General features: G+C 40.0%; 2 protein-coding genes across 3 annotated transcripts; both read right to left on the reverse strand.

The window, feature by feature from the left end:
- Window positions 1–1,322: 1,322 nt before the first annotated feature.
- bicdl2l (bicaudal-D-related protein 2-like) lies at window positions 1,323–8,008 on the reverse strand. 2 transcript variants are annotated; one of them, XM_084940503.1, is made up of 7 exons: window positions 7,923–8,008; window positions 7,243–7,778; window positions 6,530–6,649; window positions 6,283–6,441; window positions 5,245–5,327; window positions 4,991–5,111; window positions 1,323–1,971 (listed from the first exon to the last, which is right to left on the reverse strand). In XM_084940503.1, exons 2-7 carry the CDS (start codon window positions 7,768–7,770, stop codon window positions 1,618–1,620), a joined length of 1,365 nt encoding a protein of 454 aa, XP_084796629.1. In that variant the 5' UTR covers window positions 7,771–7,778; window positions 7,923–8,008; the 3' UTR covers window positions 1,323–1,617. The 2 variants fall into 2 exon arrangements, with proteins under 2 accessions (XP_084796629.1, XP_084796628.1); XM_084940502.1 differs by having other exon boundaries at window positions 7,243–7,818; window positions 7,923–7,997.
- sumf2 (sulfatase modifying factor 2) lies at window positions 8,000–17,166 on the reverse strand. Its single transcript, XM_084940506.1, has 9 exons — window positions 16,976–17,166; window positions 16,740–16,887; window positions 16,545–16,659; window positions 16,218–16,262; window positions 15,290–15,440; window positions 14,973–15,028; window positions 13,855–13,939; window positions 13,525–13,666; window positions 8,000–13,421 (listed from the first exon to the last, which is right to left on the reverse strand). The coding sequence occupies exons 1-9, from the start codon at window positions 17,055–17,057 to the stop codon at window positions 13,319–13,321; spliced, it is 927 nt and encodes a 308-aa protein (XP_084796632.1). The 5' UTR covers window positions 17,058–17,166; the 3' UTR covers window positions 8,000–13,318.
- Between the last annotated feature and the right edge of the window lie 542 nt (window positions 17,167–17,708).

The raw sequence follows: 17,708 nt of genomic DNA on the forward strand, positions 1-17,708 counted from the left end.
TTTTCCTTAAAGGTACGGTGTGTAAAATCTGACCATTAAATGTCAGTAGCTTGCACAGTTTTGTTTTCTTACCTCTCCCAGTTCAAGCACAAAATCCTGACTCCAGTGGCCGTTGTAGGACAAACAACTCTTGAGTGTTGTTCGTCTGTAGTGAGTGTAGGCTGTCAGTATGCTGTTTACCTCGGTTTGTCCGCATCTACTTACTCTGTAAGAGGCTGTAAAAGTTCATAAAAGGAGTCTAGTATGAGTCAGAGAAGCTCTCTGTCCGATGACAATGATAAAAAGATAAAATGTTAAGGAAATGCTACGCGGTAATCGCTGCTTATTTTTTTAACACTCACGTGTTAGAGCCCTGACTTCAGTTCAGGAGCTGAGGCTTGCGGTAAGGAGGAGGAAGAGGATAACATTTTATTAAGATGTTTTTATTTCTTTGGTGAAAGGTTCCTCTTCTCAGAAAGATAAAGATAAAGAATAGATATTAAGTTTTATATCTTGAAGGTGCAGGCATGAATTAAAATTTGCATCCGCAAATGGCTACGAGTTCTTGTTTCCTCTGCTTTTGGCATACTGCATATATGACACATATATTAGGCAGGATGACAATGTCCATTCAGATACTGGATTCAACATGGCAGCTTCCACAAACAGGCGCCTGTTTCTGTGCATTTCTAATGGATTAATTCTAAGTTTAGGAGACCATAATTTACCAAATCAGCATCATGTTTCCTTGGTAAGACTTAAAAGTAGTGACAGAGCACCCCACCCCCCACCACCCCTGCCAAAGAAATATCAGGAAATATTAAAGGTAGCTGAGATTTAATTGTCCCTCAGATTTTTACAGTCACAGCCTTTTGATTCAAAATCTAGAGGAGTGGACCCTTGCTGTTCAAAACGCTAATTCACTTTTCAGGCCTTGAAGCAAAACCCACATATGAAGTTTATTATTTAAAGGGACTTAAAATAAACTGAAGCTGGACACCAAGAGTGCTTTTTATACAGCATAAGAACTGAATAGGATTTTAATTAATTTACAACAACAGCATTTGTAAAACTGAATAAGATTAACAGTATTTAATAAGTACATGTCTTCATATTATGTTTCGTACATAAATTGCACTAGATTCAAGATCCAAAATATGTTTCCCAAGAATATTGAAACATCTCCTCCAGGTATGTTGAGATATTTAAAAAAATACATGATGGTTCTTGCACAGAAAAAGTTCAGTGACTTTATAAAAACTCCTTAAAACAGAATTTGCAATATGCAATAGAATGTGTATTATATTTCTTTGCAGAAGTGTAACAGAGATGTCCCTTTATTCAATGCAGACCCAGTTCTCTGGAGCGTTTTCGCATCACACTTGTTTCAGCTGTTTATGGCTGCATGGCTGCCTTCCTGACAAGCTGTCACATCATCCTGTCCAAACAACTAAGACTGTAAGTAAGAGCAGAGAAGGAGATCAATGTGAAAACAGTCTTTTAGTTTCAAACGGCGCAGTGAGGCTCAAACGACAACGAGAAGCAGCGTGTTTTTCACTGTGGAAGAACTCTAAAGAGCTACACGTCAGAGTTTTGCAGCAGAACGAGTGTTTGAAGTCATTTGAAGTCATCACTACTTCAGTCGAGCGATACGACCTGAAAGCCATCGTCTTCTTCCCTTCCTCTCGCTAAATCCTGGTCTCCTTGACGACTGCTCTTGCCCATCCTGAGCTTGTCCCTCCAGTTGCTACTTCTGCCAATGGTAGGGGGCGTTTTGGGAGCCGGAGCAGCAGATGCTGCAGACTTGGAGGTGGGGTTTTGGTTTGAGCTGTTTGCGGGGGTGGCGGCTCCAGCCACAGGGAAGGTGGTCGGCCGCTGCATGGGTGCTCTGTTCGTCCTCCTCAGGAGGCCCATGCGAGAGGGCTTCTTCTGGTTCTGCTCTGCCTGCTGCTGACTCTTCACCTGCTGTTGGAGGATCAGCTGAAAGTCCTCCTGAGGTAAGTCAAGGAAAAAACAATGTCAGCACATCTTTACAGCACATCCATCCATTTTCTTCTGCGTACCCGTATAAGGATCATGAAGAGACTGGAGCCTATCCCAGCTGTTATAACAGTGGCAGGCAAAGTAGGCACTGGACAAGTCGCCAGTGTGACACAGTGCTAACACATAGAGGCAGTTCACTCTGACATTCACAGCTGTGGTCATATTAGAATCATTCAAGCACATCTACAGACTGGTCTCTAAGCAAAGGTAGGAAAAAAGTGAGAAAATATGCTGATTGACCCAGTTTTATAACATTAGAGTGTGACATCTGTGTCACACATGCCTTTTCTGCAGCTGCTTTCAGAGCGATGCATGTATACTGACTGAATAAGAGGCTGTACAGAAATGTATTAAGGGAAGGCCATAGAGACAGATTCAGGGCTTTTCATGTTTTTATATCACAATTACCCCACTAATAAGTGCTCACACATAATGCATGCGTACTGTGAATCTGTCTAATAAAGCAAAAAACATACCTACATTAAATTTGGCCTTTATCCACCCCTGGATCACCCCCAGAGTTGCTGTTATTGCTTTTTAGATTCCTCCAAGGTCCTGTTCTGAGCAACCATCAGCTTTAGTGATGGTTGCTCCTTGACCTTACCTTATCCGTAATGACTATTAGACCAATCTGAATATTGTATTAGCGTTGAGTCCAAAGACGACCAAACCAAAGACGGCATATCTGGTCAGGAACTCAATAACACTTGAATTTGTCCCACAGGTACAAACTATCTACTTGGAGTTTAATGGAAATTTGATGATGCCCCTAATACTCATCATGATGAGTTTTTACATCTCCACATATATATATATATATATATATATACACACACACATACACATATATATATATATATATATATATATATATATATATATATATATATATATATATATACACACATACATATATATATATATATATATATATATATATATATATATATATATATATATATATAAGATGTGATTTGAGGACCATTTGAATATTTTGGGGTTTTTTTAAGGGTGGCTGCATAAGCAGAGACCGCCCTCACTAACTTCTGATGCAAACCCAGTCATTTTGTTGCCTAAGCAGGCCTGAACTATGACAGAAACACCTCAGAGCTTCACGGTCGACTCCAAGTAGGATTTCAGGTGTAACAAGTTAAGTCACGAGTCACTTGAGGGACAACATTCAGCAGAAATGTCTTCTACTGTGATGCGTAAGTTCAATAAGACAGGTTTATAATCACTCGTCTGCCTGCTTTCCTGGGTTTTTGGCTACAAGTCTACGCTTTACAATATTTCCTCTTTCCCACGCTGTAAAACTCAATGCTGACATCATCGCTCTAGTCCAATCATTTATCTTTCTCCAAGCTGCTCTCATCATTCTATCATTCAAAGTTTATTTCATTTTTTTAAAACACAGATACCACTATACTCTGTTATGAGGGGTCATCAAAGTCTAATCACCAAACATCATGTTGAGTTCTTCCCAATAATCTCTCCTTAAACAGCGAATGTGCAAAATTTGTGTGTAAAAATATTTTTTGGACACTTCTCTTAAAGCAGCCATTCACACCGGCAGTTTTGTGGCATTTACTTATTTTTGTCATAAACTTAAATTTTCCAATTGTTTTTCCCACAGGGATGAAACAGATCTGACCAATCAGACCATTGGATTTGGCTACGAGTGCGCCTCAAAACACGCACCAATAAGGAATATAGATTATATAGAATATTTTACCTCAGACACACAGCTAGACAGCTCCAAGCAAATGAGCTCCCTGAAATTATTTGATCCCAACTCTCCCAACAAAGCTCAAACTGCCACACTGACATCCTGAAATATGTACAAAAGCAGCCGCGATCCAGTTTCAGCACCACAGCTCTTCCTTTTCTTGTTTAGAAACATCAAGACCAGCTCCACATTGCCTGATGTTGACCTCTGTTTTTTCAAAGTGCATCTTTTGAGGACGAATTTTTCACAAAATCGCAACGTGTTCGTTGTGTGTGTTGTTGTTTTTAACAGCTCGTTCAGTGCGTAAAGGCTTTAAGGGATGACAGTATTTTTATACCAGTGTTGATTCCACGTTCATCTTTATCTTGTAAAAAGGTTGTAACATTAAAAACATTTACTGTATGGTCCTTAGGATTAACCCACAATAAACAGTGGAGTCCCACTGTGTGACTTAGCAGACTGCATAAAGACATATAGATAAAAGGATCACTAAAACTACACAAATAAAAGCAAACAATTAAGAAATTCTAGGAAAATGGCGCTAATGAAGGTCTAAACACAAAGAAATCAAAGATATAATAAATGGGTAGGCTTTTGATATTTTACAAAAAGTCTGAAACACACATAAATGAGATTCACATCCTATCCTGAGATGCATCGGAGATGAACACTGACAGTGACAGTAAGGTTTTGAGGTTTTGTTTCAATTATTCACAGATGTGTGATGCATTAAAACCACACTTTTTCTTCTAAACTATGCAAACATAAGTCTTCCATCTTTCATGCAGTTTACGTGAAATGACTTGAGGTTTCAGGTACACCTGAAACAGATGCTGCTGCTCTCAACATTAAAGAGCATGCCGTGTAGTTTCAGTTTAACGCTGCAGCAGTCAGGTGCTCGGAAGATGAAGATGTGGGCCATAAGCCAAAGTGCTAGAACAGCCGCTGGCATTAACGCCTGCACGTGATGGCGTGCTGAATTCAATACAAGAGAGTTTTAATTGCAGTCTGGTGTGTGTTTTTATTGGCTGAACACGGAACCAGGTTGCGAAAGTATGTGTGTGTGCGTGTGTCCTACTTTCCCCCAATCCTTTGAGTGTCTTATGTTTACACCTTCCCACCAGCTCTCTTTTCCTCAGTAAAGCCCAGTGTGCTCAGATTATAGCTCTCGGTTGAGTGTTTGCCCATAGAAGCACACCCTTGTGTTGTCTCTGTTAAACATTAAACTCATCTCAGGTTTACCTTCCAGGCCTCGAGCTCCAGCGACAGTTCCAGACGTTTCTGTGCAGCTTCCAGCAGGTGGTTGTTCAGCGTCATCATCTCCGTCTTACTCCGCAGCAGCTCGGCCTCCATCGCCTTTTTCCTGCACAGAGGAACAGAAAGAATGACACACTCCACAAAAATAGATGCAGTACAGTCAGCTTCCCTCTTTTTTTCCCCCTCTTACATTTCGATTATTTTGCTCTTTAGAGGAGTGTGACTGTGTATGTGCTCACTTTTCTATGGCCTCATCTCTGTCCCACAGCGCCTGCTGGAGAATTGCACTGTCTTCTGCCACCTTTCCTCCAGGTTTGGACTCCTGGATGGACAAACAAGCAAACATGGCAGCGTTATCTTTCTTTCCATTACCTAACATTTTCCACATTTAATCTCACTAACTTTAGTCTCTCTTATCAGCTGAAATCTGGCCTCTACCTTAGTTCCACACCTTGAAAGTTTCTGTAAACATCTCACAAAGCAAACTCCAGAAAGACTTGCTGATGGTGTTACTTGTAAACTTGTTCGACTGCATACCTGAGCTTAGCACATGGGTGGAGGCAAACAATGACGATGTTTCATCAGGAGGAGACAGAGATGCCCTCAGCATGAGCGTTAGTATCTGTGTACAAGCCTCGGGGCTAATGCTTAGAGGATTTTTGTGGTGTTAGCCAGAGTCAAAGAAAAATTACTCGTGTTAGGATGTTTGTTTTATTTACTGTGGCCCATTTTCTTAAGTATAATACACAATTTTGCCTTTACTCTATAATTTCCTGCTTACTGACTCCCCAAAAGGCCCATTGTTAGCCAAAAACTAACAAAAGCACTACAAAAATGTATTAATGCTTCTTTTGAAGTCACGTTAATACCACGAGTGCCCAGTGGTCTAAAGACTATATAGTCACTAACGTTTAAGGTTATACAATGGAGCAAATAAATATTTGATATCTTGCTGAATTTTTTAGTTTGCTCACGTACAAAGAAATGAGCAATCACTCATTTTTATAGTAATTTCATTTTAATGGTGAGAGACAGAGAAGCATCCCAAAAAACACACATTACATAAACGTTATAAATTGATTTGACTAACGAATTCAGCGAGGGATCAAATAATAATTTTGCTCACTGAAACTAAAATTTCCATTTCAATCATTTGTCACCTTTGACCTTCTGCTATTAAGCATAAAAACACTCGTCTGGATAACGTGTCCTCTGAAACCAGCTCAAACAAAGACGTCAGAGAAATAGAAGCGCTGACGAGCTTTATTTACTCTGACCTGTTTGGTGTGGCTGATTGCCAGTTTGCGGGCCACGTTCTGCAGCTGGCCCAGAGCGGCGTCCAGGCGGTTTTCCCCATCGGACGGCTCGATCTGGCTGGACTCTGGCTCTGTCAGCGGGTGCAGCAGCCTCAGAATAGACAAAACTTCCTCTGTGACCTGGAATAAAAATCAACGGAAAGGATTTTTTTAAACCTCCAGACCTCTGCGGATGTATACCATGGTACTGTGTTGTGGTAAACTGTACCCGATCTTTGTGTTGACTCCAGCCCTCTCCTTCTCTGCTTTCCTGCAGTTTGTCCACCTGGGCCTTCAGCTTGATACTTCGTCTGCGGGACAGCTCCACTTCTCGCCGTACTTCTTTAAGCTACAAACACCATAATTTAATATCCCATCAGAAAATGTTTAGTTTCTCTTGCTGTGAAAGTAAATCAAAGCCCGCACCCAAAAACTCCTACTTCATGACATTTTTTACACAATCTGAACAGAAACTGCTAATCTACAATCTCGAGTGAAACAACAGATAAAAAATCCAGTCATACTAGTTGAGAGGTCATCCAACACTAAACTGTTTGATAACGTTCACATTTTCACACATGAATGCAATCCTGGAAGTGTGCGTGCACACAGATATCAGAGATATAGGACTAATAAACGCTGTTAACATGTGTCCAAAATCATTCATTGTCACTGGAAACTGAGGTTTACTGCACTCTGACAGCAGAGCACGAAACGTGTTTTTATTCTACTTCATTATGTTTGCATGGCAGGACTCTGTGCCCTTTGTGTGTTTGTACCCTTCGATACACTGCTAAGCAACAGTTCAATCAGCCTCCTCCCTGTTTTACAGGTTTCATGTTTGACAATCCTCTTCAAACAGATCTCAGTTCAAGCGCTGGTGCTTTAAAATATTTGTGGTTTTTACACACGTGAATATTAAAAAGACTGTCTTGGCGTTACCGTGTCTGAGTAGTGTCCCAGTGTTCTGCGTCTGCTGAGCGGCTTGCCACTGTTTAGCAGGTCTGGTAGGGTCCCATCTAGGTAGTCCCTCTGGAAAGAGTTTGTATTTTCATTGGATCCTGACCCTTCAGAGTCCCTTGCTTCCTCTGAGGCCACCTCACCCACGCTGTCTTTCTCGTCAGACTGTGAGGTGCTTTCATCGTCACCCAGCTCATCTTCGCGGATATCGTTCAAATTCAATTCGTTAATGAGGCATGTGTTTTTACCAGCCATCAGACTGGCAGTGTTTCCTTTAGAGTAATCTTTCTCTGTCTCATCTACAGACTCTTCTGGATCGTCTGTCTTTGTTGTGGCATTTGGTTCAGGTTCTCTTGGCAAAACCGTTGCTCGGTAATAAGTATATTTGTTCCTGAGCGAGCCCAGCTGTCTGCCCTCCAACCTGGTCAGAGAGGAGTAGAGTTGCTCGCTGGTGGTGACTCGAGGTCTCAGCTTCTCATTGAGGACTGAAAAAGGCTGACTGAAATCCATGGCCGGCTCTGTAGAAGTCACAGGCAGAAGTGGGCTCAGTTAAACCATCTGCAGACAGCGCCAGGTAAAAACAAACTCAGGAAAGCAAGAGGAAGTCCATAAAACAAGGTGGAGTGAGGATGACAAATAGAATGTCATTAAACTTGTTTTACCTGAACTGTGTGCGTCTTCACTGGGGCATGATATGACACGATGTGATGTCAGCGGAGGCTGTGGCTTCAAGTGGCCCGTCTGAGCTTTCTTCCTCCTTTTTCTGCCGCTACAAAAAAATGACGTGCAAACATACCACAGCAGCAGGGAGACAAATGGGAGGAGGGCTTCTGATACAATCTAGTTATTCAAACCTGACGCATGAAACTTTATTTAAACTCTTCCTTTATCAAGAAAGTCACACATACATAGAACATAGCTACTAGGAGTAGGCCAGTAAACAGAGGTGAAAATAAATTACACAACAGCATCAGCGGAAGTGAATGTTTGCTTGTGAAAAATCACACTTCTGATAAGTCCCTGATTTATTTTTGGTACTGAAAGACTTTGGGGAAAACACCAGTTAGAGTCATTCCTGATATCTGAGGTAAAACGGTTTCTGTGAGAAACCTCCCACATGCCTGTGCAAAGATGAATCAGTAAGTGACTGAAGGAAAAAAAATGATCATCGTCAGTTATGTGCATTTAAAAAAGCTGTTTCCATTACAGTTCACATGGTTATGCGATTCACCAAGATGCAGCAAGGAAGTGGTTCTTGATTGTGTTTTTCCCACTAAGCCAAGGCTGTTTTGAGCAAGAAGTAGGTCACCTCTAAATTAAATATTCAGCCAGATAGGCCCACTTTTTTTTTTTAAATAAATTATCTTAAATATGGAATCAGACATCTCTATTTCACTGTTTTTAAATGAGGTGCTTCTGCTTTTTTACCCGTCAGTGCCACAATTAATCTTGTAATTTGCCTTAATTACCTTTTTTCTTTTTTTGCAGTATACAACTACTTTATTGTGGCTAATCAAAGTCAGTAGGATGACAGACTGAGGCACATACCTATCTGAACAAATGTTAGAAATTGTTTAACTTTATTTATGCCTCAGAGTTTTAATCAGATATATGTGATACAGAAAGTTTTCACAGGACTGCATTCAGTCACGCTAGAAACTAAATACACCCTATTATCTACAATCCTGTAGAACCACATCTAACGATGTGGAGGAATTTTGGCTCACTTTTTTACTAATGTTGTTTCAGTTCATTGAGGTTTGTGGGCATTTCGTTATGCACAGCATTTCAATCATGTGCTTCAACACTCTGACTCCTTTCTTTTTCAGTCATTCTGGTGTAGATTTGTTGCTGTGTTTGGGATCAATGTCCTGTTGCATGACCATACAACCTAGCTTTAGCTGTTGGATGGACGGCCTCATATTTGAATCTTTGGTATATAGAGGACTAGGCCTGTGGCTGCAAAACAAGCCCAAACCATCACCCCTCCTCCACTGTGCTTGACAGCTTTTACTAGATGTTTCTGCTAATGTGCTGCGTTTGTCCATTACGTCACATATCTCCAGTTTCACCTTGTCTGTTCAAAGGACATTTTTCCTTTTGTTCATATGCAACAATGCAAACCTAAGCTGTGTTCCCATCTTCTATTTGGTTGGAAACCCTTCCAAACAGGCCATGTATGCTCAGTATTTTTCTTATTGTACTGTCTTGGACTTAACATTTAACATGCTAACTGAGGCCTGTAGAGTCTGAGATGAGAGCACTTTGCTTTTGCGTATCATCTCGGAGTATTGCATTGTCTGACCTTGTGGTCAATTTGCTAGGAAATCTACTCCTAAGAAGATTGTAGCATTAAGCTAACACACACCTACTTAGTTAATCGAGTAAATTTGATAAGCAGCACCTGGCTGCTACTTATCCACTTGCTTCCTGTAGAAGCTGTAAGGCCATCTGCATATAGTCCCGTCTATGAGCCTGTTGCAGCTAGCTATTGGTTATCTTAGCTTAGCATTTTTGATCTCCAGATCAAAAGCACCTCAGCACATTTAAAGCTTTCTAATTAACTCTTTATGTGGCTTAATTCTCACAAACAGAAACAAAAAGAGTAAAGAATTAAGAACAGCTTATTATTCAATAATAATAATAATAATAATAATAATAAATTTTATTTATAAAGTTGCCTTTCGAGACACAAGATAAAATGAACAAACAGTGGGTTCACAGTGAATATGCACATTTGAACAGATGGGTTTTGAGTTGAGATTTAAACTGGGGGAGAGAACCAATATTTCATATATCCAGGGGTAAAGAGTTCCACAGCCTGGGAGCAGAGCAGCTAAAAGGTCTGCTTCCCATGGTGCTGAGGCGGAAAGAGGGCACAGCGAGCTGGATAGAAGAAGAAGATTGAAGTGAGTGGGCAGAAGAGATAGTGCTTAACAGGTCAGAAAGGTAAGGAGGTGCCAGGTTATGAATGGCCTTGAAGATGAGCAGAAGAAGTTTGTATATTATCCAGAATTTTACTGGGAGCCTGTGAAGTTCCTGAAGAAAAGGGGTGATGTGCTGGTAGGAGGGGGTTCTGGTGATAACGCGAGCAGCAGAGTCCTGAACCAGTTGAAGCTTATGGAGGGATTTATGGGGGAGACCATGCAAAAGAGAATTGCAGTAGTCAATACGGGAGGAAACGAGACTGTGGACAAGAATGGACGCAGACTGGGTGGAAAGAGAAGGACGTAATCTGTTTATGTTGGGTAGATGGAAATAGGCAGAACGGGTGAGATTATTGATGTGAGATTTATAGGAAAGTGAAATGTCTAGGATTACACCAAGGCTCTTAACCTGAGGAGAAGGGAAAACTGTGGAGTTATCAATAGTGAGTGAGAAATGGTTCAACTTCAAAAGGTTGGATTTGGTGCCAATAAGGAGGATTTCAGTTTTATCCTCATTGAGCTTTAGAAAATTAGAGCTATTTACTAAGTTTTGAATGCTTTCTGCTGTTTGTAACTGATGTAATAACTGAACAGTCTGGCAACACATAAGATGAAAAAATATATATTTATGATTAAACAAGATTTTTTTTTTTTAAAGACAGACATAGTAGGTGTTAAAGGTGTTGTTACCGTTTGGGTGTGAATACTTGAGGTGAAATGTGGTTTTGACCAAAGAAATTGTGGGGGAATATTTGGGTTGGAAGTTGATATCTACAAACAGTTCAATTCACAAATGTAAATCTCACACTAGTATTAGATTGTTATACATATTGCTTAAAATGTTCAATTAGTCAACATAGTTATTAGGTATTGTGAGCTCAATAATAATTATAATAAGCTGCAAAGTGAACTTGGCAACGTCCCAAAGAAATACTTGTTTCACATTCATTCTCGGTGCTGCTACAGATAGTTTTGTCACCACGTTTATTAATGAAGTCCTCCTGTGCCCTGATACATATGTCAGATTTAGATTTTTCAATTCTATTTTTTTAATATTATGTATTTAATGTGTATGAAATAATCCCATGACTTTGCTTTCTGATATCAAAGCAAAAATAATCAATAAAACTTCACCGTGCTCCAGAAATATTTGTGCACAATTGCTTCACATTATAACGCATTCCAAGAAGCTGCATCGTCAGACAATACCTGTGGAGGTGGTCTGTGACAATGTGAGGCTATTCATATGCATTCATTTGCAGGGCGGGTCCCTGTTGTATTTCCAGTGAATCAATTTTAAAATGTCAGCAGTGTTGCGCCTTTAATTTTTGTCTTGTGTAATTATGTTCCAATCAGAAAGAAAGTCAGTAAGCAAAGAAACACATTTAACTCTGTTCTGTATTTTGGAGTTATTCTCACTGTTTTGGTAAGGTTCAATAAAGGGGGTGGAGCCTTGTGGAGCACAAATACCAGACTGTACAGCACCATTTGTTTTTCCTCAACTGAATGAATCAAGGACCTCCCAGGTCTTTGGTATTAATACAGACATTTAGCCTGTTGTTAACCAGGAAGATTAAAAAAAACAAAACCTTTCTGCAAAGTCATTCAGAATTTGGTAACAAGACATCCTAACATCAGCCTCTAACTTTGCTCTTCTCCTCAAGAAATGCAGCTTAAAACAACCTCTGCACAAGCTGTTTGATAACAGTTTGTCCATTTTATATCATTAGATTATTAGAATAACCAGGACTCAAACTTCTTTGGTCAGGGCTAAGACACTTCATCACAAAGACAGAGGTCTTGGCTTTATACTGTTACTGTATTTAACCAAACTGGAGTTTTTCAAAATATTTCTGGTCTGTTTAGCAGAATGAGCCCAATCAGTCAGACCCACACTATGGGAAAGTAAACAGAAAGCCAAGGACAGGATTAGAGAAGCCTAGACTGAACAAACGGACCAATTTACTACCCAGTCACATAGAAACGCTCAACAAAAGACACATCCCACCACATGGAAGGAAGACTACCAATGCTGGCAAATAGTGCCCCACTTGTTCATTTCACTGGATATGTTCAGAGGCATGTAAGCAAGTCTCTTTAGTTAAGCCTGTGAATCGTTCTCATTCAGTTCACAACAGCAGCCATCTCACAGAGCTTTATATCACAAGGTAAAGACCCCACGATATTAGAGATAGAAACCCAACAATCAAGCACTAGCACTATGCAGCAGAAACAGCTCAGGGATGGGCAGCCATGTGCTGTGACCAGTGAGGAGAAAGAGAAAAGAGGGGCACAGAGGGAGCACAAACAGCAGTGCTCCGCGGGGATTATATAGTACAATGAGGTCTTTTGAGAATAAATGTGGGATAAATTCAGGAATTCACAGGGATCCACTGAAGAGAAGCTAACGGGGGAGAAACATGATCTCGCAGTACTCACGCTGCAAGGTTGCAAAACGAGGAATTTCAACAGTCCAGCCTAGAAAGAAGGAAGTAGTTTGGAGAGAGCTGAAGAATTTTAGATTGATGTTGGAAGTGTCCAGAATTGACAAGATTAGAAATGTGTACATCAGAGCTCAGGTTGAGTGTCTTGGGAGCCAAAGGTTTGAGAGGCAAGCATAACATGGCTTGGACATTTACAGAAGAGGAATAGTGAATATATTGGACAAAGAATGTTGAAGATGGAGGTGCCAGGCAGGAAGAAAAGAGGAAGACCAGACGGGAGATTCATAGATTTAGAGAGATGTGAGGGATAGGGTGAGATGGAGGCAGATTTATCTCCTGTGGCGACCTCTAAAGGCGAAGTAGCAAATGCATGGTGTAATCATTTAGCATCTGGCATGATGTTACTGTTACAGGTAAACAGAAAGTTCTTGGAAAATAGCAATAAACTATTTTTTTTCATCATTTTAAAAAGTATTTTTTATTAAATGTTTCATAATGGTAGATTTCCCTTTATTCTTTATGAAATTCTCCACAGGAGAAATATAGTTAGCTTCACGTTTAATGTGAATTTCTTCCTCATTTTTATTTAGTCCTTTGCTTCCATCTTGTTGTAAACTTTAAAGTCATCACATTTATTATTAAAGGCTGTTCACTGCTGGCTCAAATCCACACTGCTGTCCTCTGAGGCTATAGTTCTGCCTTTTCTTTTTTCTTCCTGCCCTTCTGTCCATCACTGGCAGCACATCTGAATCCAAGGTTGTCAGAAGCAGAGTCGGGAGTGTTGCCCATCCTGCAGGATGCACAGTTGTAAGCATTACTCAAGATTAAATCGGTGGCTCTGGGTCTGAACATACGTCATCTTTTTTTCTTTTTTTTTTACCTCAGAAACTCACCTGGTTGTGATTCGAGCCTTGTGATTAGCTGAACCGTCCACTGTGTCGATCCAGGAGGCACCACGCAGCACGTACATCGGCCTCGCTGCTGAAAAGCGTGTGGATGTCCACTCCCATGTATTTCCCATCATGTCATACAGTCCTGGAGGAAGAATGGGCATTATGTGTTAATGTTCACAACATAAAATGTGAGAAGAAAAATCAAATGTTTCCAAAAGCTCAAAACACAAATGTAAAGTCTTAATGCACAGTTAATATTCCTCTTAAACATCTTAGCTACCAATCAGCTCTTTCATCATGCCGATAACATGTGTGTTAAAACAAGATTACCATAGCTATTCTGGGGAGGGTATGCTGTAACAGGAGAGATGCCGTGGTATCCATCCTCTGCAGTGTCTCCATCTGGGAAAGATCCCTAAAATACACGAAAGCTAGAATTACCACAATACCATGTTACACTTCAAACTTTGTCCAGTCTCACAATACAGTAAGTGAAGAATTAAATGAGTCTTAGTCACAGATGGGCAGTAAAGCGTAATCTGATTACTTTTTTCAAGTAATGAGTAAAGGGATTACTATTGCAAAAAAGTAATTAGATTACTGCTACTTACCCGTAAGCAGGCTACGTTACTGCGTTACTAAACCATTATTTTGTTTGTGAGAGTGTCTCATGACAATGATGTACGAGCGTGCGACGTCCGTGGCAGCAACAGACGTGTGTCGATCAACAACAGATAATATGAACTGCGGCTGAGTACTGAGTACGACCATGTGGCGTTTAAAGCTTTGAAGTACTGACATTACTTTGAGTTTGATTCTGTAAAAAGTGACAAAAAACATTAGCGTCCACAGTACTCTCTGCGTGGGAAGAAAACGTCTTTCTACAGCAAAAAAATTTACTTTAAATCTGAGCAAGCACCTGGCAAGCTGCCACAGGAATGTTGAATTCACAGAGAAGGCCCCGGATCCTATACAGCTTTATAACGTATTTATTACGTATTCAAGTTGTGTATCATGTTTTTTAAAGTAACTTCAGTAATAAAGTAACAAACTACTTTTGAAAAGAAGTAATCAGTAAAGTTAACAGGATTACTTTCTTGGAGAAGTAATCAGTAATTAGTAACTAATTACTATTTTCAAGAAGCTTGACCAACACTGGCCTTAGCAACAAAGATTAATCTCCCCAACTCTGGATCCATACAAATTTAAAATATAGTCGCATGTTTTGTTACTGAGGAACAAAACATGCGAGTGTAAAACATTGTTTTACATAAACACAGAGGGTTTTTTCTGTATTCATAGATATACAATATATATTTACTTAATAACAAAGACAAAAACATAATGTCAGTGGCTAAAGAAGCATTAGTGAAAACCTAATCAAAGCCTCCCATGAGAACAATACTAATGACCTAATGATGACCTAACCATGACTGCAACATGCTGACCTGCCACAGGTTGGTTCTGTTGGCCTGGAACTTGTTTCCCCATGGGTAGGTCCGACCTGCAGCATAACAGCCAGGAAAGAGATTAGATGAACAATAAAATTATATTTCAGTTTTGTGAAAAAGTCCATTATTCAAACTAGTTTCCTGATTTTTCACAAAGACTTGACTGTATCTGAAACACAAAAGCAGTTTTGGGTTCCTCTGTCGAGACAATAACAAAGGAGCTGCTGAGCAGAAACATCACTGTGTGTGACTTAAATGTTGTCAGCTGGAAGTGAAAGTCAAAAACTCTACTATAATAGCAGTAAACATTATACCTTGCAGTCCCCCACGTGCAGCCCACTCCCACTCCTCCTCCGTGGGCAGTCTCTTGCTTTTCCAGCTGCAGAAGGCCTGGGCGTCATTCCAGCTCACCTGAACCACCGGAAAGTCCAGACGATCTCGAATCCCCGAACCAGGCCCTGAAGGCTGAACAGTAGAGGGTCAACGTGTGTGGCAAAAAAGTAGGCATGTCCAGAGGTATAACTTATTAGACTCTTTGTTAGGTGTACCTGCTCATTAACATAAATATCTAATCAGCCAATCATATGTCAAAGGCTCATGATCAAGACAACCTGATGAAGTTCAAACTGAGTATCAGAATGAGGAAGAAAGGTGATTTCACAATCTGCTGGTGTTCTGGGATTTTCCTGCACAACCGTTCTAGGGTTTACAGAGAATGGTGTGAAAAAAATATTATACAGCATCTCTCTGTGTTGAAATGTCTTGTTTATACCAGTAGTCAAAGCAGAATGCTGACAGGAAGGCAACAATAATTATAACAACCACTCGTTACAACAAATGTGTAAAGAAAAACATCTCTGAATACTGAAACTGAGACTACAATTTGGTCGGGCTCACCAAAGCAAAAGTTAGACAACAGAAGACTGGAAAAATGCGGTCTGGTTTGATAAGTGTCGATTTACGATAAAGCACATTTGGGATGTGGACGCAACAGAAGAGTTGCATTGTGGATGTGCAGCTGATGATCTGCAGCAGCTGTGTGATGCTGTCCTGTCAACATGGACCGAAGTATCTAGGAATGTTTCCAGCACCTTCTTGAATCTGTGCCACAAAGAATTCAGCAGTGCTTAAGGAATAGGGGTCTGACTCAGTACTCGCATGGTTTACCTAATAAAATGTAATAAGTGAATGTAAACAAAAACTGACGAAAACATAGGAACAAACTCACAATGTGCAACTCACCTGTCTCCAAAACACACGCTCTATAGGCAGCCACCACGGAGCAGACTGATGGAAAAGATGAGGAAATAAGTCAGAAGCTGTTTACAACAGTAAGAAGCTCTACATTATATATTTTATTTATTGTGGAGAATCTCTATAAATGCTGAGATGCCTACAAATTGTTTCATTAATTATTATGAACAACACTAATGTTAGACATATAAAAACAGCAAATCTTCATATCTGAGAGGCTGCAAACAGGAAACTATGTATGCTTAAAATTGTGAAATAAGGTCATTTATCTAGCTGGTAATCTGATCTATTAATCAGAGATCAATAACTCGGCACCTCAATTCTCTGAGTGACTTTGCTCTTCAGCTCTTCTGACACAAAGTCCTGAAACACGAAACTCCAGCCAAACGTCTCGGCTTCAGTTTTGTACTTCTGGGCTCTCACAAAGTCTCTGTGGCAAATAAATGAACAAGTCACCGACTTCAGTGCAGTAGTTCTGCCTTAATTAATCTAAATGACGATCTTATTTACCTGAAATCGGCGTTTGTGACGGGGTGTCTGTCTATTTTAAAAGGCTGAAGCTCGACCTCCTTGGTGGGAGACTCTCCGTCTCTCCCATCGGGTGCACTGGTTCCCATTAACATCTTTCCTCCCGGGATGTTCACCATTTCCTCCGCGGCTGCCAGGAACAAACATGCCTCGATGGGTATTTATTTAAGTGTTAATGTTTTTGTTAAATTCAGAAATGAAAGAAAGAATCGCCTTACCGGCCCCTGTCAGTAAAAACACAGCAAACATCCAGGATACCATCGTCTTTGCTAAAACTGATTTGAAATCACGTCTAAACATAAATATACAAGTTAAACATTTAACCACGTTCAAATGGAGAACTTCTCAAAGTTCAATTTCATTTTTTAGTCGTTTCTATCGGACAGATTTCACCGTTGCACCTCAAAATTGGTTCCGTCCTTTTTTTCAAATTCACGCGATACTTCCTCTTTCTCAAAGCTTTGTAGTTTAATAATATTGAGAATAATATTAATATTGTTAATAATAATAATAATAATAATAATAACAGGAGGAATATTACATTGGAAAATATTACGAGTAAGACGTAAACACCGGTGCTCTGCGCTGGTGTAATATAAATCGTACTCAACCCTTTCTGACTGTTTCAGCTTCGCAATTACAGGTTATCTTTTACTCCCATGCAGCACATCTGTGTAACCCTTTCTCAGTTCTCAAGTACGCGAGTACATCGGCTCTCTGGTGTTAATAGGCTATTTCAGCCCAACACCCCAAGTACACATTACGCCACTTTTAATGCGCTGCACTGTCCACTTGACTTCTGTTATACTGAACTAATATATCTGATATTTGCTATTTTTTAATGTGAATTTGAGAACTGCTGCTTTATTAAGCATATTTACTTTTTATTTAAAATGTCTTAATTATATAGATTTTTTACGTTACAAGAACTCAGGAATCTCCCAATGTTTG

This window comes from Perissodus microlepis, chromosome 10 (assembly GCF_051167445.1).
Source record: "Perissodus microlepis isolate ML-2025 ecotype Zambia chromosome 10, ASM5116744v1, whole genome shotgun sequence".
NCBI lineage: Eukaryota > Metazoa > Chordata > Actinopteri > Cichliformes > Cichlidae > Perissodus > Perissodus microlepis.

What these genes read in the sequence shown, in the direction of transcription:
- bicdl2l (XM_084940503.1), bottom strand. Translation starts at nt 7,770, where the DNA reads ATGGATTTCAGTCAGCCTTTTTCAGTCCTCAATGAGAAGCTGAGACCT. An exon ending in TGGGACACTACTCAGACACG is followed by an intron (nt 6,650 to 7,242) that starts GTAACGCCAAGA and finishes TGGTGTTTGTAG; the next exon opens with CTTAAAGAAGTACGGCGAGA. An exon ending in TGGAGCTCGAGGCCTGGAAG is followed by an intron (nt 1,972 to 4,990) that starts GTAAACCTGAGA and finishes GACTTACCTCAG; the next exon opens with GAGGACTTTCAGCTGATCCT.
- sumf2 (XM_084940506.1), bottom strand. Translation starts at nt 17,057, where the DNA reads ATGTTTAGACGTGATTTCAAATCAGTTTTAGCAAAGACGATGGTATCC. An exon ending in AAGTCACTCAGAGAATTGAG is followed by an intron (nt 16,263 to 16,544) that starts GTGCCGAGTTAT and finishes CTTTTCCATCAG; the next exon opens with TCTGCTCCGTGGTGGCTGCC. An exon ending in CCCTCCCCAGAATAGCTATG is followed by an intron (nt 13,667 to 13,854) that starts GTAATCTTGTTT and finishes TTCTTCCTCCAG; the next exon opens with GACTGTATGACATGATGGGA.